Source organism: Pongo pygmaeus, chromosome 1 (assembly GCF_028885625.2).
Source record: "Pongo pygmaeus isolate AG05252 chromosome 1, NHGRI_mPonPyg2-v2.0_pri, whole genome shotgun sequence".
NCBI lineage: Eukaryota > Metazoa > Chordata > Mammalia > Primates > Hominidae > Pongo > Pongo pygmaeus.
In genome coordinates this window covers 191,411,135-191,433,822 of record NC_072373.2, presented here as the reverse complement: position 1 = coordinate 191,433,822, position 22,688 = coordinate 191,411,135, and the positions used below count along the sequence as shown (strand labels likewise).

General features: G+C 41.1%; 2 protein-coding genes across 9 annotated transcripts in view; both read left to right on the top strand.

The window, feature by feature from the left end:
* LOC129040038 (microtubule-actin cross-linking factor 1) overlaps positions 1-22,688 on the top strand; it is a 379,189-nt gene that overhangs the window by 157,854 nt on the left and 198,647 nt on the right. For all 8 annotated transcript variants that reach the window (XM_054493938.2, XM_063665707.1, XM_054493981.2 and 5 more), the window contains 9 exons: positions 15,910-16,076; positions 16,887-16,999; positions 17,107-17,213; positions 17,765-17,884; positions 18,032-18,127; positions 18,782-18,909; positions 18,996-19,089; positions 19,294-19,448; positions 20,989-21,265. In XM_054493938.2, coding sequence (XP_054349913.1) covers positions 15,910-16,076; positions 16,887-16,999; positions 17,107-17,213; positions 17,765-17,884; positions 18,032-18,127; positions 18,782-18,909; positions 18,996-19,089; positions 19,294-19,448; positions 20,989-21,265 — 1,257 coding nt within the window. The remainder of the gene's footprint in view (positions 1-15,909; positions 16,077-16,886; positions 17,000-17,106; positions 17,214-17,764; positions 17,885-18,031; positions 18,128-18,781; positions 18,910-18,995; positions 19,090-19,293; positions 19,449-20,988; positions 21,266-22,688) is intronic.
* Positions 348-14,421, top strand: LOC134739667 (uncharacterized). The gene has a single exon (XM_063665712.1). The coding sequence runs from the start codon at positions 2,434-2,436 to the stop codon at positions 3,541-3,543; it is 1,110 nt and encodes a 369-aa protein (XP_063521782.1). The 5' UTR covers positions 348-2,433; the 3' UTR covers positions 3,544-14,421.

Below are 22,688 nucleotides of genomic sequence, written 5' to 3'. Positions count from 1 at the left end.
GCAACTTAAAGTTTCCATAGTTCCAGGTTTCTTCACTGGAGGAGGGAAGGCCTGGTACCTGCCTAGAGAACTTCATATTGTAATGTCAGATTCTTTGTTAATTAAATGATTTGCGGTAGCCTGAGTTTCTCTCCCATGCTGTCTCCGCTTATTTCTTGCTATAGTTTGTGATAGCCATAAGATGGTGCTGCAGTTTTGCAGTCAGCCTTAAGGATAAGGCTTAGGGGACGAACACCTACTGCAGTTGTGAGGCAGATGGGACATCAGGAGGGTCTTAGAAGGGAATGTGTAAAAGCCATTGCTTTAGGGCTTCTCGTTGCTTTCCTTTTGTGGTCTTTTCCTTTTTTTTTTTTTTTTTTTTTTTTTTCAGGTCTCCAGGGAAGATAGTTAAGGCTATGCTAGTGTAAGTCTTTATGGCATGCATGGAACCAGGCAGGCTACTGCTTTCTGCTGTGTGGCCTGGATCCTTTTGGTGTAGAATAAATAACTGCAATAGGAAAGAAACACATGTATAATTTTATTCTCCATTCACAGCCCTTTGGGTTGTAGTCTTTTCCCATATAGCAGACACTATACTAAAAAAAATTGGGGTGGAGGAATCTTCACTGACATCACAAGGTGATTTTTGAACCCAGCTTTTACAATCTGAATTCAGACTTCCTGCCCTACTGCAATGGGAGTAAAAACCACCTGAGCCTCTTTTTGGCAGCTTCTTCTCTTACTTCCAAATGGCAACAAGTGTTATCTCTTTGATTGAGCTCTTGGTCCATGCAGTCTAATTACCAGTTCAGCACAGTGGGGGAACTTCTTATTTTACACAACTGGCAACTGAGTACAGATTTCCACTACTGCAGTAGTTAGAAGAGAGTAGTTGGGGTTGAAATTAAAAGTCTTAAAGTTAACAGAAGTTCATGTTCTGGCTTTGTCACTTACTAGCTGTGTAACCTTGGGCTATTAATCAACTTTCTTAAACCTCAGTTTCTTTTTTCTTTTTTGGAGACAGAGTCTTGCTCTGTTGGCCAGGCTGGAGTGCAGTGACATGATCTTGGCTCACTGCAACCTCCACCTCCCAATTCAAGCAATTCTCATGCCTCAGCCTCCTGAATAGCTGGGACTGAGGGCGCATGCCACTGTGCCCAGCTAATTTTTTGTATTTTAGTAGAGACGGGGTTTCACCATGTTGCCCAGGCTGGTCTTAAACTCCTGAGCTCAGGCAATCCGCCTGCCTTGGCCTTCTAGAGTACTAGGATTATAGGCGTGAGCCACTGCGCCTGGCCAAACCTCAGTTTCTTTACCGATAAAATATAAAATAATAGTTTTGACCTCATATAGTGACTGTAAGAATTAAATGAGAAAGTCCATGTAAATAACTTTGCACAGTGCTTGGCACACAGCAAGTGCAAAAAATATATTAGATATTAGCAGTGGCAGCATCAATAATTACTATTGAACATTTTTGTTAAATATTGTTCATCAGAGACCCTGTTCGTCTGTTGTATTTAGAAGTGGTATTCTTTTTACCAAGCACTCATATACTATACTCAAAACCAGATTTTTCCTGTCTGTGTCATTGGCTGGCAGAATTAACAGATCTTTCTTTTCTTTTATAGGAAAAAGGAGGGAAATAAATGCTCCAGAAGGCTAGATCTTTAAAGTCTGTGTTCCTTTTCTTGACTGTAAGAAGAAGGCTCTGGTTTCTTCAGGTTATAATTTCGTTAAAATAATTTTATTATTTTCTGACCTGAAAAAATTCAGAATATGTATATCTGCTTGATATTTTCTTTTGAGCATCTTGGTGCAACACTTAAAATCTGTTTCATTTTGTAGTTTGGGAGCCATAATTGCATCTTCACCAGGCTTGGTTCTTCTTGGCCCGGCCCTTCCCTTCCCTTGCTGGTTAGTACCAGCCGAGCTGGTTTGCTTTCTCCCTTTTTGATACTATTCTCCTCCTCCTTCCTCCACGTTACCTTCTGCCACGGCCTCTCTTCTTTTTCCCTCCATTTTCAATTTACTCTTACATTTTCCCTCCTCCTCCTGGCCCTCCCTAGTTTCTCCCCTCCCCTGGTTTCTAGCTCCTTTTTGCTTTCTGTTTGTGTTACTGAGGGCAGTGCTCCAATTACCTCATATTTGGAGAGAGGAAGCTGCAGCCAATCCGGTTTCTGTCTGCTTTTAGGTCAAGTGATTTCTGAACTGCAGTGAGATGCTTTGAATTTGTCTTGTTGCAGCTCTGAGCCTGTAAGATGGCTGTCTGAATCGGCAGCGGCTGGAAGAGACAGAGAGAGGCGGGGAGGGAGGGAGAAAGAATTGGAGGGATTGCCGGCATAGTGCATGTTTTTAAATGTGCATCGAATCCGATGTGGCCAAGGTTGGGATTTCTGTGGGATCCCAGGACTGGCTTAGCTGCGTTTTTGCTGAGATTAGGAGAGGAAGGAAATGGGAAATTCACTGGGCTGTTTTAAGGAGCCGAAAGAGTCAATAGCTATTCCTGAGAAGGCTCCCATATCTCCTAAGAAAAGGGTTCGGTTCAAAAGGAGGTGGAGAGGGAAGAAAATCCCTACTCCAGAGGCATCTCACCAGGAAGAAACCTCAGAAGGAACTGGAGTCATTGAAGAGACTGAAACCCTAACGAAGTTAACAGTGAGTCTCCAAAAGGAAGACGGAGTGGGAGGGGTAGAGAATACCCCCCCAGATATTTTGCTGCCTAGGGACTCAGCCCCTAACTCACGGGTAGTCGATCAGGGGATGATAGTACAGGTAAAGGAGAGATTCCAAGGGGAGGTCCAGACTGCCCACCTTTTGTTAGAGAATGAGTCATCAGTTGCCGGAGGGGTCTGGGATTCCCTGGAAGAGGGGATGACTGTCATTGCTCACCTGCTTGATAACCCAGCAGAAAGGAACTGCGAGAAGTCAGTGAGCCAACTGGTGGAATTTCCTAGGACAACATCCTGCAGCAGCAGGGCTGTGTTGCTGCCTTTGCAAGGAGAGACTGCAGTGGAGAAAGGAAATATTCAGCGTGGGTTTTGGAGCTGTGCTTTGCCTAGGACAGACTACCCCACGGATAAAGGAAATCAAGAACAATTTTCAGAGGGCTGGAGTGTGGAGGAAGGAACCAAGAGTGTTTTAGGTGCCCCTCAGACAGGTTCCTGGATTGTAGAATGTTCTGTTTCTTCATTACTACTGGACCAGCCTGGAGGCCAAAGACGCACGGAGCCTTCCCATGTGGGTCAAGTGCCCCCCCAGGATTCCAGACTGCCTACTTCTCAGAGTGATTTGTCCATCAGCGGCATGACTGTGAGTGTTTTGCCCTCCTCCTCTGGCTATGGCAGTGATGGGCCACACATACACGGGATCCAGCCTAAAGATACAGAACCTGAAAAGAGCTCTACTTCCTTCTCAGAAGAGGATGGCACTCTTTCTCTGGAGGCAAGCCACACCCCATCATGGGGTCTGGAAGAGGTAGGTGGGCATGTTCAAGAGATTATCAAACTGCTGTTTGGATTCTTGGCCCTCAAACATATTAAAGTTGAGTGTGGTCAGCAGTGAGGATATTGGTACCTCTCAAACTTACTCCCATGTGGGTTAGTGTCTGCTGGAGCTCAGCAAGCAGAATCTATTTCAGGTCTGCCCCTTGATGCTTGAAACCAAGACTTGTCTCTGGGGAATCCCTGATTCTGAGTAGCCAAGTGGCGTAATTGCTCAAGCTATCTGGTGGGATGATCTCTCAAGGTGCAATGCTAGATAGTACTTACTCTCAGGCAGGTCTGTTTACCAGCTTCCCTGCTATGAGAAGTTGTAGTGTAGCACAAGAGACGATGGGGAAGGGCCTAACTGAATCTCTGGAATGAATCTCTGGAATAAATGTGGAAGGGGTCAGGCAGCTATTGTCAGTGTACTTGCTCTTCCTCACAGGAGAGTGATGTGCTTACTAGAGCTGATGCAATCCCATCCCTGTGGGGAAATTTCTGATGGCAACACTCATTCAGTATTTGTATAGGTGGAGAGGGCTCATCCTTCTTTGGTTCCTAATTCCAGGATTAGAGGAGAGGGACATAGAGTTATCTGGGGATTAGTTGAGAGAGAGAGAGGGAGTTTAGGGCAATTTGAAGGTTTAAGGCTAGAAAAGTTTGTTTTGTGACTGGACGTATTTAGGGCTTTAATATGATTTTGTTTTGAGGAATATATTGAGGCATGGATGGTGCTGCTGGTGGTGGTGGTAATGGCAGTTGCTGTGAATTTGTTAAATGTCAAGGAGCAAGTGAGAATTCAGAGATCTGAACACTGAGGTAAGGACTCAGCAAGACCATGGGTAGCACAGCATCTGGCATGTAGGTGTGTGATTGTGTAGGTGATCGAAGTTATAATTCACCAATGGCTAAAGAACTTTTACTGGGATGTTGGCCTCTGCAACAGAAGAAATAAAAACATTAGGACTTCAAAGTGCAAAATTTATAAAATGAGATAGGGCACTTTCCTTGCCTAGATGGGGGCCACTGATATTGTACAGGGGCCCTGATGTTTGCAGAGCAGTGATGTGTTCTCCCTACTGGTACCCTGCTTATCACTAGCAGCATAAGGCTGAGTTAGATACAAATTCTGAGCAATCTGTGCCTAAAATTTCCTCTTTGGGGATAAATTTTCCCCACAGGACAGCCCCCTCTTAGTGCCCTCTGTTATTAGAGTTTGGAGACTCCCAACAGTTTGAAAAAAAAGTGGCCATTGAAAAAATGTCTATTTTATGGATAGGCAAGAGGTTTCTTGGGCCTCATATAAACATGGATATGTGTGTGGGGGAGGGTGATAGTTGTGTTATGGTAGGAAGGTAGGCAGTGAAACTACTGGGATATGGGGTGCATGAATGTATTAAGCTATTCTCGCATTGCTGTAAAGAAATACCTGAGACTGGGTAATTTACAAAATAAAGAAGTTTAATTGGTATACAGTCCTGCAGGCTGTACAGAAAGCATGATGCTGGCATCTGCTCAGCTTCTGAAGAGGCCTCAGGAAACTTACAATCTTGGTGGAAGGCAGAGGAGCAGTAGGCATGTCACTTGGCTACAGCAGGAACGAGAGGTTGTGGGCGGGATGTGCCACACACTTTTAAATGACCAAATCTCATGAAAACCCACCTACACTCACGAGAACAGCACCAAGGGGATGGTGCTAAACCATTCATGAGAAATCCACTTTCATGATTCATGATCCAGTCATCTCCCCCCAGGCCCCACTTCCAGTATTAGGGATTACAATTCAACATGAGATTTGGTAGGGACACAGATTGAAACCATATCAACAAGTATTTGGGTTTCATCAGATTAAAAAAAGATGTCAAAGTCAACTTTTATCTTGTAAAAGTTGAAACAGATAGAGTAGTTGGGGGTAAAACCAACTGTGGAACTGATTGTTGTACAACTGGCATTAAAATTGAAATTGTGTAGTCATCATAACATTATAGGACACATGCTTGTAACTGAGTGTGAGATTTTCAGAAATTTGGCAGGTAAAGTTTTAGGAACTCCTAGTAAAATCAGTCCTAGATAATAGACCATAGATAGCAATGGCACCTTTGTATGGGCTGGATCTCCACACTGGCAAGGGAATGTTCTGCATGAGTCTGTGAGGAGTCTTAAAGAAAAGATTGGTAGGAGAAACCTTTGGACCATGATCTGTAGTGTGACCGTATTGGCAACAGTATGATTCCTTTGCTGTTCAGTATGATTCAAATTGGTGTGTGGCATTTTCTGGGTAGCCAACCTCTGCATCTATTCCTTCTACTTTTTCACCGCAGACACAGTCATACTACTTATGTATAGCCAAGGCTGAAAAACTAAGTGACCGAGTCTCAGCTCAGACACCTGGCATATTTCCAGGTTTTGTGTCCATCATGTGATACAGGGACCACAGACTCACCATCCTATATGACAGATAAGAAGTAACTTATCAAGATAAGTGTGACATTCCTTCAGAATGAAAGTCCTTAAGGCCAAGAGGCTGCAACTCTCACTGGTCTCTGAAGGAACTGTCTTCAGGGAGCTGCTCCCCTCCCTAACAGGCTGTTCACAGGCTTGAGGACAGTAGCAGCCAGAGAAACAGAGAGGGCAACGCATACTGAAACCGATAGGCAGGGCAAGACCATCTCTGCTGAAAGTGGGAAAGCTGGGAGGGCAAGGGTCAGAAGAGCAGCTGCTGCTGTTCACACACCAACTCCTGTCTAAACAGGAGACAGCTGGCAGTCCAATTGAGTTGTTTTTTGCTTGCTTTTTTGGTGGTGGTTTTGTTTTTAATACGTCAGAGTAGTAACTCTCCTCAGAAAATAATTTGAGTTCCAGCCAGATTGTCTCTTCTGTTGATTAGTCCAGGGCTTGTTGATGAGAGTGAGACCAGGCTATGGATAGACATAAACTTCACCGTGAGTTTTGTTGCTTTTTAGGATGGAGAGAAATGGGAACTGATTCTGCTTCTTGCTAGTGTAGGGTTTAGATAGTAGAATATACATGATCTGCTTTTCTATTCACCTAGTGTAGTTAATACTTCTTTTGTCAGGAAATAGTTAACACAGAAGCAAGATGACAAGGGTCAGCTGACAAATATGTTTTCAGAATGACAAGTAGACTAGGACTTGGAGCTGGATGGGAACAGGCTAATAGCAATCGCTCTTTGATGTCAGACAAAGGCCTTCTTCTCTGGCCCATTTCTTCTCTCAGGACTCCCTATTCCCAGCTGCTTTCAATATCCATACTACTAATACCTGAATTATTTCAACAAGGAACATTTTTGAAAATCCCTTCCTCCTCCCCATCTTGACTTCTGCTGCCAAGCTCCTGCCCACACTGTTAACAAATCCCATTTAATGAAGAATTTACCTCTATACCAATGTTTTTTTTTTTTGACACGGAGTCTGGCTCTGTCACCAAGGCTGGAGTGCAGTGGCGCGATCTCGGCTCACTGCAGCCTCTGCCTCCCGGGTTCCAGCTATTCTCCTGCCTCAGCTTCCCGAGTAACTGGGATTACAGGTGCCCCCCACCACGCCCAGCTGTATACCAGTATTCTTGCCACAACCCTTCGAGTCTCTACAATTTTAGGTGAATAGCCAGATAACACTGGGGCCTAGAAATGATAAGAAAGAGGTTGGTTGGTATATTATCTTCTGGGCTCAGCCTTTTCAGTTTACAAGTATCCCTCTCCCAGTTTTCCTTTTTAATTATAGGGAGAGTTGTTTTACTAATACTGGCTTTGTACTGAAAGAAGAAAGCAAAATTAACCAGATGACACTATTGGGGGAATGCAGAAGGTAAAGTTATAGTTTAGAGCTTTAAGAAAGGATTTTGTTTCTTTTTCTTTTTTTTTTGAGGCGGAGTCTTGCTCTGTCACCCAGGCTGGAATGGGGTGGCCCGATCTCAGCTCACTGCAACCTCCGCCTCCCGGGTTCACGCCATTCTCCTGCCTCAGAGTAGCTGGGACTACAGGCGCCTGCCACCACGCCCGGCTAATTTTTTGTATTTTTAGTAGAGACAGGGTTTCACCATGTCAGCCAGGATGATCTCAATCTCCTGACCTTGTGATCCGCCCGCCTCGGCCTCCCAAAGTGCTGGGATTACAGGCGTCAGCCACTGCGCCCAGCCTTGTTTCTTTTTAAAAAAATTTTACTTAATTAAAAATGTTACTAAAGAATCATTATGTTTTAGGTGTAACAATAGTGTTGTGGTTATGTTTAAAAAAAGACCTTTTACAGATACATACTGAGATGTTTTTAGAGAAAAATAGGAGATTTACTTCATCATAATAGGGGAAGAGTGAAGTGGGTGGAATGTAGATGAAACAAGATTAGCTATGAGTTGATAATGGTTGAAACTGGGTAATAGGTACATAGGGACTTATTATACTATTCTGTCTCCTTTTGTGTGTATTTGAAAATTTCCGTTTCAAATAGAAAATTAAGAAAAAAATTGTATAAAAATAAAATGAAAGTTAAAAATAAAATTGTATAAAAATGAAATGGAAAGTTAGGCAAAATAAGTTGTATACAAATAAAAATGTAATAATACTGGTAAAATTATGATATAATACATTTACAGTTGGCTCTCTGTATTGTGGGTTCTGCGTCTGGGAATTCAACCTATAATGGATGGGAAATATTCTGAAGAAAAACATTGCATCTGTAATGAACATGTACAGACTTCATTATTCCCTAAACAAGATAACAACTATTTACTAACATTTACATTGTATTAGGAATTATAAGTAATCTAGAGATTATTTAAAGTATCTGGGAGGATATACATAGGTTGTATGTGAATACTACCTCATTTTGTATCTGGGACTTGAGCATTTGTGGATTTCAGTATCTGCGGATTTTGGTATCTGAGGGAGGTCCTAGAACCAATTCTGCATGGATGACTACTAAAAAGGGGTTACTATCCTATAGATAAAGTGATTTATCTATGGAGCCAGATTGGCTAGGTTTGAATCCCAATTCTACAACTTACTAGCAGTATAACTTGGAACAGGTTACTAAACTTCTCTGTGCCACAATTTCCTTATTTGTAAATGGAAGATAAGAATAGCATATACTTGGTAGGGTTGTGAGAATAATATGAATTAATACAAGTAATCACAATAAATGCTAGTTAATATTATTACTTAAAAGAACAAGAAAATGAGTAAGAAAAAGACAAACACCCTTGTAGAAAAATAGGGGAAAGCCCAGGGATAAGCAATTCACAAAAAAAGGAAATCCAAATGCCTCATATACATAAGAAGACTCCTTTTTACTAATAAGGATATACAGATCAAACAACAATAAGATACTTTTTTTTTTTTTTGAGACAGATTCTCTCTGTGTCGCCCAGGCTGGAGTGCAGTGGTGCGATCTTGGCTCACTCCAAGCTCCACCTCCCAGGTTCACGCCATTCTCCCGCCTCAGCCTCCTGAGTAGCTGGGACTACAGGTGCCCGCCGCCACGCCTGGCTAATTTTGTTTTTGTATTTTTAGTAGAGACAGGGTTTCACTGTGTTAGCCAGGATGGTCTCGATCTCTTGACCTCATGACCCGCCTGCCTCTGCCTCCCAAAGTGCTGGGATTACAGGCGTGAGCCACTGCGCCTGTAATTTTTTTTAAAGAGATGAGGTCTCAGCTACGTTGCCCAGGCTAGAGAGCAGTGGCCATTCACAGGTCCCATCATAGCGCACTGTAGCCTTGAACTCCTGGACTCAAGCTTGTAGCTGGGACTGCAAGCACACCACCATGCCTAGCTAAGATACCATTTTATACCCATCAGATTGGCAGAAGATAAAAATTCTGAAAATACCAAGTGTAGGCGAGGATGAAGAGTGATGGGAAAACCTCTTCACAGCACTTAAGTGGAAGTATAATTTGCTACTGTTCTTAGAAAGTAGTTTGACAATATTTTGTAGAGTTGAAAAATGCCCATATTCTATTACCTAGGGTTTCCATTCTAATTATATTCCCTAGTGAGACCTCCAGGACTCTGAATGTGAATACTGAAAGGAGCACTCTCTTTTACCTAACTCTAATATTGGTAATAAACACCTTCTTTATCTCTGTTCCTCACCAACATAGCTGCCATTAGATCCCTCTAGCTGGGCATTTGTAGAACCACTGCATTGTGCCTTCGTCTGCTGCTGCTGCTTCTTTTTTTTTTTTTTTTTTTTTTTTTGAGAAAGAATCTTGCTCTGACATCCGGCTGGAGAGCAGTGGTGCAATCATAGCTCACTGCAACCTTGACATCTCGGGCTTAAACGATCCTCCTGCCTCAACTTGCCAAGTAGCTGGGACTACAGGGGAGTACCACCACACCCAGCTAATTTTTAAGTTTTTTGTAGAGACAGTTTCTCACAGTGTTTCCCAGGCTCGTCTTGAACTCCTGGGCTCAATTGATCCTCTTGCCTAGGCCTCCCAACGTGGTGGGATTACAGGAGTGAGCCACTGCACCCAGCCCTCATTTGCTTCTTGAAGGTTTTCAAGGTCTGATGCTTTATCTTTAGTGGGTGATGAGGTCAGCTAGAAACTTGAGGACATAATAATCAAGTAGTTACTTGCTCAGAACAACTCGTCTCATCCACTGAGAGAGTACCAAGTCCAAACTCCTCAGCTGGGTATTCCAGTTCCTTTGTAATCTATCTTATCTTTTCTACGGTTCCCAATTTAAACCTTCTCATTTTAACAGATCAGTCCCTTAACTACTATTTCTGTTTCACCTTATCTCTGTTTGTTTACATCCACTTTCTACCTGGAATTCCTTTCTTCCTTGGCTTTCACCTGTTCTGTAACACCCTGCAAGGATGAGTTTATATGGTACTTCTTCTAGAAATCTTTTTGATCACTGTAGCCCACAGTAATTTTCCATTCTGCTGAGATTCTGTATTGGATATTACTATAATTATTGGGTTTTTTTGGCTATAAATTTGTTTAACTCTTTCATGTGACCTACCATAGATATGAGATTTTTTTCCTCCAGAAATTAACCTTCAGCAAAGAAATATTCTCTTTATATTTTACTTCTTATAAAGCATTTCTTGTTATTAGGCTTCCAGGGAGCTTATAGTCAGTTCATGAAAAAGGGTGAATAAATCTGTGTCACCATCTGCTAGTTCAATCACTATCATTTTTTTGTAGAGATCAACTGACATAATTGATTAAACAAAAAAGAGGAATGAAAAATCTAAGAAAGTTTTAGTTATTGTTCCTGGGAATATAATCTCCTAATTTGAAGTGTTGAAAGTAATTGTATACAAGCCTTAATATTAAAATTTTTTTTTTTGAATCACTCACATTGCATATGAAACACACACATACATTATGGGGATCACAAATAAACACAGCAGAATGAATGAAAAAAAAAAACCCTAATCCAGTGTTATGCAACTGGATTCTTGCGGTTTGAAATGAAATACCCAGAGACAATGTAGATTCAGAAAAGTGCTGTTATTAACTTTAAAATCTTAAAAAGAAAAGTAGACAGTATTTTCTAGAAAATTCACTCAAAAAATAGCTTTATTGAAGGAAAAAACATTGATGTTAAAGATGCATGTGAAGTTTGAATAATACGGTTTTTTGAAATTACAAAGGCAGAAAATACATTAATACTAAGTGCTTAAATATACTGCTTAATTTTAAATATGTGTATATGTGTAAATAAATTTCTAAAAGTTTGTGTATTCAGGAGGACTACAGAGCTTCCCTTCCTGTATTCCTGTTTTACCTTCACACATCTGTTGTTATCTGGGAAAATATTTGGGATAATCATATGTTAGTTATGGCATGTCTCAACTAAGTTCTTGCAGGGCAAGCATGTCTTCTTTTTTTGTTTTCCACCTTTTTACCTGGCCAACTTCTACTTATTAAAACTCAGCACAGATGTTGTTGCTGCTAAGCAATCCTCTGGCATTGCTAGTTTGGATTACTTGCTTACCTCTGTCATAACATTGATCTCTTTGTATAGTAAATTGTCTCCCTGATTAAATTGCTTGAACTTGAGGCCTGAGGCTGTGTTTTTTTATTTTGAGATATCAAGAACTTAAACACAGCTCCTAGAATATAATGGTTGCTCAAAAAATATTAACAGAATAAGTAAATGGTGTGTCTTTTCTTGTTCTTCTCCATGGTGCCAGTCATAGTGCTAAGATGTTGTTCAGTCAATACTTATTGAATTATTAGGAAAACATTCAGCTTCTGGGAATACTTCAGAGAAGCAATTAACCAAGCTTTGGGAAGTGTGAGTTGAAAGGAAATTCAAGTGGAATTTGCATATTCTCAGGCAAAATGTTGAGGCTGTTCTCCCTCTCCAAATGGCTTCCTCCTTAAAAAACCCAGATGAGGGAGAAAGATCTCTGAAACTAAAGCTGGATTTCTGCATTTGGGAGATTAAGGTAAAAGCTTCTGCATAGCCCAGAGGACAGTACTGTGCACACATATCATGTGTGAGTGTACAGAAAGAGATTGATGAAAGCCAAATTTAATTACTGAGATGGTTGTGATGATAATCCCATTTTTCTCATCCAGTTTACAGTCTAGGGAATGGCCCTAATCCAAACAGGGTATTATTTTTTTCTTTCCCATAGGGATCCAAACATCTATCTCGTTACAACTATGTTTAAAATCTGAAGGAAAGCTGTTCATTGAAGTAGTTTTAGTGCAATATGCAGAAATACTAAGAGATGAGAGATGTTATCAGAAAGATTATGGCTGTAATGAACATACAATATCAATTAACTAACTGGAATTTCATTTTTGGGTAAAGAACCCAAATACTCAGATTTTGTTTTGCTTATTCAAGTTCTGTCTTGTTTTACATCAACAAATCTATTTCCTGTTCCCAATAATGTTTTACTTTAATATGTACGTGAAGCAGCTACAGTGAAGGCAGTGGGATATATCAATGTTGCATTTAGCCAGTGAAATAGGTAGCTAGAAATGTTAAGGGGAACTGAAATAGAATTGGTACTAGGAAGAAGCTGTTTATAGGAAGAGTTGTGATCCATTATTGTGTCCTTGGCTCTGCAGCTCCATAGCTTCTCTCCTCACTACCGCCCCTCCCCCAGCCCCAGGTAGACCTGGAGTTGATTAAGTTTTAGGAAATTGACTCACACTGATCACATTTGCTTGAGATTGGTCGATGTGAATTTATTAATTTACAAAATAAATTTTAGCTGCCAAGTGATTCAAGAATTTGAATTGGCCACTTACTGCTTTTGTTGCTTTAGAATATCTATATGGGAAGCAAATAATAATCTGAAGGTTGTCAGGTGAACATGGAGTCAGAGCAGAGAGGTGGTGAGTGGAGAGGAATGATTTGTAGGATGGTCTTATTAGTTGGCATCATCAAAGTAGAATAGTCTGATTTCTTCTGTAGAAATGTACCTGTCAAGGGCATGAGATCCCATGTCCCTGCTGGGTAGGGTACAGTTTCACCTTCACAGGCATGGAGGCAGTACTTCCTGGCTTCCCTTTTCTATACTCAATGCAAGCTTCCCATACTCTTCTATTCACACAGTCTTTCTTCAGACATCTTAGTAATATTGAGTAGCCTGCAGCTTTCTTTTATTCTAAATATAGTGTTAAAGTTCCTGGCCCTTTTTTTTTTCCAATTTTAAAATATCATCTGATATTTAATCTCATCTATTATGAGTTTGTAAATTCAGACACTTGGAGATGACTTATTATTGACTTCTCCCTTGTATTGATCACAAGGGAAGCTACTACTTCCATGGTACTGCACCTGATAGAGACGACTAAGAGACAGGATGTTCTATTGACATGCCGGTGTTTTCTCTGCCCCAAACACCCAGACCAAAAATTGTGTTGGGTATGCTGTCTTATTATTATGGGAAGGGAATACATGTACCCTCGGCATTACCTACGTCATCTTATTTAATCCTTATAATGATCCTTTGAGAAAGTTCTTATCCTATTTTAAATATGGGGAAAATTGGGCCAGGAGGCTTACCTGGTTTGCCTGAGGTCACATTTCTAGTAAATGCCTTCTTTCAAACACATATCTGTCTGAATCAAAGGCTTAACATTTTTCCTTGTTAACAAGGATTATTTTTATAGTTTTTATTATAAAAATAAAGTGTGGTCATTACTCGAAGTCTGAAAAAAAGAAGAGTAGGAAGAAAAACTAAAGTCATTCATAGTCCCACTCCAGAGGAGACAAATATAAACTTGTTTACTTTACACACTGCTTTGAATTAGCTAAGTAACCTGTCTACAGATTCTAGGTGGGCTTTATCCCAGAATACCTTTTTTTTTTTTTTTGAGACAGAGTCCCGCTCTGTCGCCTAGGCGGGAGTGGTCTCAAACTCCTGACCTCAGATGATCCGCCCGCCTCGGCCTCCCAAAATGTTGGGATTACAGGTGTGAGCCACTGTGCCCAGCCCCCAAAATACTTTTATTTGCTTATTTTTATTATTTCATTTTATTTTTATTATTTCATTCATAAACCAAGTTATTATTAATTAAAACATGTTAAGGTCCCACCATACAACCAGCACAACACTAAGTGCAATGGGCAATGCACTGAAGGACTATGATCAATGAGTCTCAGATTTGGAAGTTATTTCGTTCACAGCATCTTAGTTTCTGCTTGACACGTCCAGTGGCAAGGAGCTCTCCCACATAGAGTTTGCTGTTCAGTTTTATATTGCTCTGGTTGTTAAGATGTGGTGCCAGCCCCCCTCAGGAAACCTGCAGTCTAGGGGAGATAAGATTAAATATATGAAATAATAGTCCATAATGCAAAATAACATTTATTTATTTATTTATTTTTATGTTTTTGAGACAGAGTCTCATTCTGTTGCCCAGGCTAGAGTGCAGTGGCACAATTTCAGCTCACCACAACCTCCACCTCCTGGGTTCAAGCGATTCTCGTGCCTCAGCCTCCCAAGTAGCTAGGACTACAGGTGTGCGCCACCATGCCTGGTTAATTTTTATATTTTTAGTAGAGATGGGGTTTCGCCATGTCGGCCAGGCTGGTCTCGAACTCCTGACCTCAGGTGATCTGCCTGCCTCAGCCTCCCAAAGAGCTGGGATTACAGGCGTGAGCCACTGCGCACAGCCCAAAATAACATTTAATTAGATGATGATACAGACTGTCAGTGCTGTGGGAGTTAGACAAGTAAGAATCGAAGGAAGACCAGCCTTCAGATAAGGAAGAGATAAGAGAACCCTTATTTGTTGAGCATAACCCTGAGTTTGGGCTAGGTGCTTTAATGTGTAATCCCGCTGATTATCACAGCAACCCTGAAAAGGTGGTATTAGTCCCACTTTGCATGCACGAGACATGCACTTTTTCCTCACCTGCATTATGATCTCTCTAAAATAGGTCTTGTGCTGTATTTTGGAGATTTCTTAAAATAGCTTTTTTCTTATTATAAAAATGTACAGGATGTAGAAAATTTGGAAAATATAAAAATCCCCTGTAATGTTACTCCATAGAGGTAACTATGATTATTAGTTTGCTGTATTTCTCACATACATACAGTATTTGCATCTGTATTGCATACATAGGTGCACGTGTATGCTTTGTACATATATATGACTGTATACTTAAATGTATATTTTGTATGTCTTTTATACAAAATAATCAAGATTACTATATATATTATTTTGTTTATATTCTTTTTCTTAAATTTGGTAATCATTGTCCTATGTCATTAAAATTTTCTTTGTAAAACTTTTTTATTTATTTTTTTGAGATGGAGTCTCACTCTGTCACCCAGGCTGCAGTGTGGTGGCATGATCATACTTCACTGCAGCCTTGATCTCTTGGCTTCAAGTGATCCTCCCACCTCAGCCTCGAGAGTAACTGAGACTACAGGCATGAGCCACTGCACCTGGTGTGAAATTTTCTGAAGCATAACTTTTTAAGTGCTACAAAGAATTCTATTCTGCTATATAATTGTGCTATGATTTATAACCAGTCAACCCCTCATTAGAATTTAAGCTTTTTATAACTTTTTGCTAAGTCATGTTTATTATGCTTTGATAAATATTCATGTATAAAATTATTTGTTTATATTTCTGATGACTTCCTATCAAGTTGTATGTATGTTTTAAGACTTGATTCAAAACTGACATCCAGAGAAGTTACGCCATTTTATACTCTCACTAGTGGCGGTGTATGATGATACCCAATTTTAGATCTTCTCTCCAATCGTGAATAATATCATTAAAAACAAACATTTCCTAATTTGATAGGTGAAAAATTACCTCTCATGGTTTTAATTTGCATTTCTTTGACTAGCAAGAGGGTGAATATATGTTGGAATAGTCCTCTAAAGTGCTTCCAGCCTTGGATCTTCGTTTTACTAAGAGCCATAATGTATGGAGAAGAGAAGGTAAAAGACTTTGTCTTATTTATAATAAATTATGCTGTGTCCCATCTTTTGGCAGATCTCTGACATCTACATTAGTGGAGAATCAGGGGATATGTCAGCCAAGGAGAAACTACTCCTGTGGACCCAGAAGGTGACAGCTGGTTACACAGGAATCAAATGCACCAACTTTTCCTCCTGCTGGAGTGATGGGAAGATGTTCAATGCACTCATTCACCGATACCGGTAAGAACAGTGGAATTTCTGTGCTCCTGCAGGGCTTTTTCTCATCTCTTGTTTGTAATTAGTTATAATACTATTTCCATCTCCTCAGTCAAAAATCAAAGCTTTGATTCATTGTTCATTTGAAAAAGGCATATTTATTTAACTACTTTTCTAGGAACTGGGCACAAGTAGCAGTGAAGAAAACGGTGAAAGTTCTTGCTCTCATGGAACTTACCTTTCAGTAGGGAGAATAGGTAATAAATGTATGCCATCAAGCAGTGGTAAATGCAATGGCAGGATTAGAAAGTGGCAGAGGTTTGTGGTATTTTGGACAGGGTGGTCAGAGATGGCCTCTTTGGTGAGCATGTTAGAGCAGAGCCATGAGGGAGTGAGTCATCCAGGCTTCTGGGGTCAGAGTGTTCCAGTTGGAAGAAATACAAGTGCAAAGGGCCTGGAGTGAGGGCTTGCTTAGAGTGGTTTAGGGACAGCAGGTGGCTGAAGTGAGGTGAGGAAGATAGGAATTCTGAATGACAAAAATCAAAATTGTTGAGTTCTTAGTGGTCATAAACATGCCCCAATTTTCAGTTCTAACTGATATTTTTCCCATGACATTCAACAAACCTAAACTGTATGTTTAAGTTTAGCATTAGGGAGCACTGGGCCCCTGGTGTATACTTAAAAATGGAATTTGTACTCTTCTAAACCTCGTGCTTTTTCTCTAACTCACTCAGTGTTTTTCAGCTCTGGGAACTTTTAGGAGGTTTTCTTTGTGTGAACTCATATGTGATGTGTAGATGGTGACCTTTCATGTGCCTTGCTGGACTGTTACAGACCCGATCTGGTAGACATGGAGAGGGTGCAAATCCAAAGTAACCGAGAGAATCTGGAACAGGCTTTTGAAGTGGCAGAAAGACTGGGGGTCACTCGCCTGCTGGATGCAGAAGGTGAGAGGGAGTTTACTGAACTTCAGTAAGGAACATGTATTCAGTATTCCTTCTTCTGGCAAGTTCCTTTGTTCTGACTAAGAAATTTCTTGTCCATTCTCTCTCAGATGTGGATGTGCCATCTCCAGATGAAAAGTCTGTAATCACTTATGTGTCTTCGATTTATGATGCCTTCCCTAAAGTCCCTGAAGGTGGAGAAGGGATCAGTGCTACGGTAAAAAAAACATTTTCCTAGAAGGCCTTCTGACTTTGATTCATTTGGGTGAAATGCATTGCTTAGACACTTTCTTAAGCACTTATGGTATACTCATGGTATCAAACTATATATCCAGTATCTTTATCATACATGGACATTATCCTTGGCCGTGGAAATGAGTCTAGACATTGCTAATTTTGTAACAATTAGCATAGACTATTTGGTGCTAAATGCCAGCAAAGAATGTCCCTTTCATCCCCAGCTGTAATTCAAGATGAGGAAGTGTTTTATTAGTCACTTATATATCAGCTTGATTAGGTAGATCATGGCTCTTTTCAGAATATTTTTAGTAGCTTGGTTTGTAGCCTTTTTTAGTGTCAGGAAATTGAACCCCATCCTGAGAGCCCTTGAGGAGCTTTGAAGCTGGTACTGTGAGCATCAAACTGAGCAGCATCTAGGCAATTAAAGGAAATGAATTTTATATAGTTTGGAGTGGCTTGAGCTACTTTCTCTTGTGCTTGTTTTGGATATTGCTAATCAGGTGTGTGATGTTTACCTTCTGGCAATAGGAAGTGGACTCCAGGTGGCAAGAATATCAAAGCCGAGTGGACTCCCTCATTCCCTGGATCAAACAGCATACAATACTGATGTCAGATAAAACTTTTCCCCAAAACCCTGTTGAACTAAAGGTAAAGTCAAGGACTTAAATTTTTTGGGTAAAATCTTTCCAGGGAGTAAGTCTCCAAGCTTATCACTGCTGGCTTCTAGGTGAGGTGGTATGAAAAATTGGGTCCTATAGTTTGTGTCCATTTATTCACCAAATATTAATTTTATAGGCACTTTATAACCAATATATACACTTCAAAGAAACAGAAATTCTGGCCAAGGAGAGAGAAAAGGGAAGAATTGAGGAATTATATAAATTACTAGAGGTAAGTGAGCTTATCCTTTGCTGAGACTTGGGGTTTGCTGGTCTGTACTGTTGTTGGTTCTTGATTATAGATTCCTTGTATTCTCTTCCCAAACTGCATTAATAGAAGTACTCTCCTGGTGACAAATAATAGCACCACTTTCAGGCTGGTCTTAAAATGTTGTGGTAAAGGGGCAGTGTCAGCCATCTCTGTTTTTTAAAGGGCTTATTGAAAAATGGCATATATTTATTCAGAAATCTTGAGTTTTGTGGACAAATTTTTCTGCTTCTCAGAGGGAAGCTAAATCTTTCCCTAGGGTAGAAAGAAGACAGACTTCTATTCAGAATTTGATTCCTAGAGAATTTGAAGTTGTAGAAATGAGAATTTAACCTTGTCAGAATAAAAGTTACTGAGGGGAAAGGAGGATTTATAGAAAGTATAAAAGGAATGGAATGACTTAGAGTAGGTAGTCCCTACATTCTAGAGGTGACTTTTCTGCTCTTTACCTCAAGGGTGAAGAACCTGATACATATTTGATTGTTTTTCCATGTCAGACAATAGGAAAAACTGCTGAATGGCTGGGTAAAGAAGCAAGAAGTGATGTGCAAATAATAAATCAAAACTGGGACAAGAGGGCATGGCTGTGTTTTTGGACTGAAAGAGTATCTCTTTCAGGCGTGGATTGAATTTGGCCGAATTAAACTGCCTCAAGGTTATCACCCTAATGATGTAGAAGAAGAGTGGGGAAAGCTCATCATAGAGATGCTGGAACGAGAGAAATCACTTCGGCCGGCTGTGGAGAGGTGGGTCCGTATCCTGAGAGTGGTCTGACATTATTTATTGAGCTGCTGTGAACCTTGCACGTGACTATGGTTTTATCTTATTTCAGGCTGGAATTGCTGCTACAGATTGCAAACAAAATCCAGAATGGTGCTTTGAACTGTGAAGAAAAACTAACACTAGCTAAGAATACACTGCAGGCTGTAAGTCTCGACTGTTTTGTCCAACATCTATGTCACGTTTCCTGCTTCTCACCCTCTGCTCTAATCGTTGAAGTTAGCAATCGAGGAATCCAGATGTATTATTTCCCTTTTTTTTTGGAATTGCAGTAGACTTCTTGGCGCCTTCTGTCCTAGTGAGTGGGGCAATGGAAGTTTTCCCACTGTTATTCTCTCTTCCTGTCTCAGGATGCTGCTCATCTGGAATCAGGACAACCGGTACAATGTGAGTCAGATGTCATTATGTACATTCAGGAGTGTGAAGGTCTCATCAGGCAGCTGCAGGTGGATCTCCAGATCCTGCGAGATGAGAATTACTACCAGCTAGAAGAGCTGGCTTTTAGGTGAGGAACAAGGGACTCAAATGGAGGGCTTGCTTGCTTACTGCTGAGGCTCATGGATCAAGAGTAGAGCAAGAGTCAGGCACTTAATCTTTTAACCTGGACATTTGAGGTCAGTGTCTCAGTGGGGATACTACAGATATCTTGGGCAGGAATGTTCCGTCAGTAGAGGACAGTTTCCCCTTATTGCAGCTCCATCCCACTGAGTACCTATAGGATTACTTCAATCATTGTGGCCTTTTGTAACATTCCACATACTTTATTTTAATTAATCAAAGATAGGGTCTCACTTTCTTTGCCCAGGCTGGAGTGCAGTGGCACAATCATGGCTCACTGCAGCCTCGACTTCCTGGGCTCAAGCGATCCTTCCACCTCAGCCTCCCAAGTAGCTAGGCCTATAAGTGCAGGCTGCCATGCCCGGCTAATTTTTGTATTTTTAGTGGAGACGGGCTTTTGCCATGTTGCCCAGGCTGATCTCAATCTCCTAGGTTCAAGCAATCCTCCTGCCTCAGCCTCCTAAAGTGCTGGGATTATAGGCATGAACCACTGTATCTGGCCCATTCTAATATGTTTTAGAACGACCTGCAGGGTTGGGACACAACACAACTTCTGATTCAGAAACATTGGTGATCCATCACATTCTTTTTATAGGGGAGAAAACTGAGACCCACAAAAGATGAAAATTGTGTAAAGTCATGTGGCTAGTTTTTTTTTTCCTTTTTTTTTGAGATGGCATCTCGCTCTGTAGCCCAGGATGGAGTGCAGTGACACGATCTCGGCTCGCTGCAACTTCTGCCTCCTGGATCCAAGAAATTCTCCTGCCTCAGCCTCCGGAGTAGCTGGGAGTACAGGCGTGCACCACCATGCCCAGCTAATTTTTGTATTTTTAGTAGAGACAGGGTTTCAACATGTTGGCCAGGCTGGTCTTGAATTCCTGACCTTGTGATCCACCCACCTCGGCCTCCCAAGGCTAGTTTTACAGAGCCAAGACTAGGACCCACACATCTCTTGACCCCTAAATCCATTGTTTGTTTTGTTATACTATTTGGGAGTTATATAAATAGTATTGTTAGCTTCCCTCCAGTTAACACTGTAATTTGGCATTTGTCTTAAAAACAATTCTGAACTAGATGAAGATGTTCATAATATCACCTTGTATTCATATAATACTTTTTCTAAACACTTTTCTTTATATGATCTCATTTTTATTTTTTGTTTTTTATTTTATTTTTTTTTGAGACAAGGTCTTGCTCTGTCATCCAGGCTGGGACGCAGTGGTGTGATCTTGGCTCACTGCAACCTCTGCCTCCTGAGTTCAAGCAGTTCTCCTACCTCAGCCTCCTGAGTAGCTGGGACTACAGGCATGTGCCTCCACACCTGGCTAATTTTTGTATTTTTAGTAGAGACAGGGTTTCACCATGTTGGCTAGGCTGGCTCATTTTTATTTTTATCATATCTTTGTCAAATGGATAAGGAAGATTTTATTTTTAAAAACTATACTATAGATTTAAATCCTTTCCTTTTTTCTATTCTTCCATTTCAGGGTCATGCGTCTTCAGGATGAGCTGGTCACCTTGCGTCTAGAGTGTACAAACCTGTACCGGAAGGGTCATTTCACTTCACTTGAATTGGTTCCACCCTCTACTTTAACCACCACTCATCTGAAAGCAGAACCCTTAACCAAGGCAACCCATTCTTCTTCTGCCTCCTGGTTCCGAAAGCCTATGACTCGGGCTGAACTTGTGGCTATCAGCTCCTCTGAAGATGAAGGCAATCTCCGATTTGTGTATGAACTACTGTCTTGGGTAGAAGAGATGCAGGTGGGTGTATATCCAAAAGCTTATGCAGTACACAGATGTTTACTGGATCTAGAAGCTTATCTAAGAGGACCAAATTTCTTTGTGTTCCCTGTGCAGATTCCCTTAATTATTATTATTCTTTTATTTGCGTGATGGGGTCTTGCTATGTTGCCCAGGCTGGACTGGAACTCCTGGGCTGAAGTGATCCTCCTGCCTCAGTCTCTTGAGTAGCTGGGACAATAGGTATATGCCACCACACCTGGCTTGACTTTCTTAATTATTGATGCTGCCTGAGACCCAAGCCCCCTTCTCCTTAAATCTTGCATGGATGAGGTTGGCACAAATTCTCACAGTCCCATACTGAATAGCATACAGTTTTCTCATTTGAAACCCTTTGGAATCTTTTCCCTCAGCTAACTGTACTCTGAGTGAGAGCTTGGCGAAAATTGCAATGTCTATACATCTGTTATCTTTTTTTTAATTAAAAAAATTGTGGGTACATAGAAGGTATATATATTTATACGATACATGAGATATTTTGATACAGGCATGTAATGCATAATAATCACATCATGGAAAATGAGGTATCCGTCATCTCAAGAAATTTATCCTTTGTGTTACAAACAATCCAGTTGTACTCTTTTAGTTATTTAAAAATGTATAGGCTGGGGGCCGGGTGCAGTGGCTCACGCCTGTATTCCCAGCACTTTGGGAGGCCTAGGCGGGCGGATCACAAGGTCAGGAGATCGAGACCATCCTGGCTAACACGGTGAAACCCCGTCTCTACTAAAAATACAAAAAATTAGCCAGGCATGGTGGCGGGCACCTGTAGTCCCAGCTACTCGGGAGGCTGAGGCAGGAGAATGGCGTGAACCAGGGAGAGGTGGAGCTTGCAGTGAGCCGAGATTGTGCCACTGCACTCCAGCCTGGGAGACAGAGTGAGACTCCATCTCAAAAAAAAAAAAGTACAGGCTGGGTGTGGTGGCTCACACCTGTAATCCTAGCACTTTGGGAGGCCAAGGTGGGCAGATTGTGTGAGTCCAGGAGTTCAAGACCAGTCTGGGCAACATGCGAAACACCATCTCTATGGAAAATCAACCAGGAATGATGGCGCACACCTGTGGTCCCAGCTACTTGGGAGGCTGAGGTGGGAGGATCACTTGAGCTTGGGAGGCAGAGGTTGCAAGTAAGCCAAGATCGCACTGCTGCGCCCCAGCCTGGGCAACAGAGCAATACCCCATCTCAAAAATAAAAGATTAAACAAAAAAATGTACAACTAAATTATTTTGGCTATAGTCATCCTGTTGTTCTATCAGATGCTAGGTATTATTCATTCTTTAACTATTTTTTTTGTACCCATTAATCATCCCCACCTCTCTCTGATCCCGTACTACTCTTCCCAGCCTGTTTTGATTTATATATCCCACAACTAAGTGAGAACATG

What these genes read in the sequence shown, in the direction of transcription:
- LOC134739667 (XM_063665712.1), top strand. Translation starts at nt 2,434, where the DNA reads ATGGGAAATTCACTGGGCTGTTTTAAGGAGCCGAAAGAGTCAATAGCT.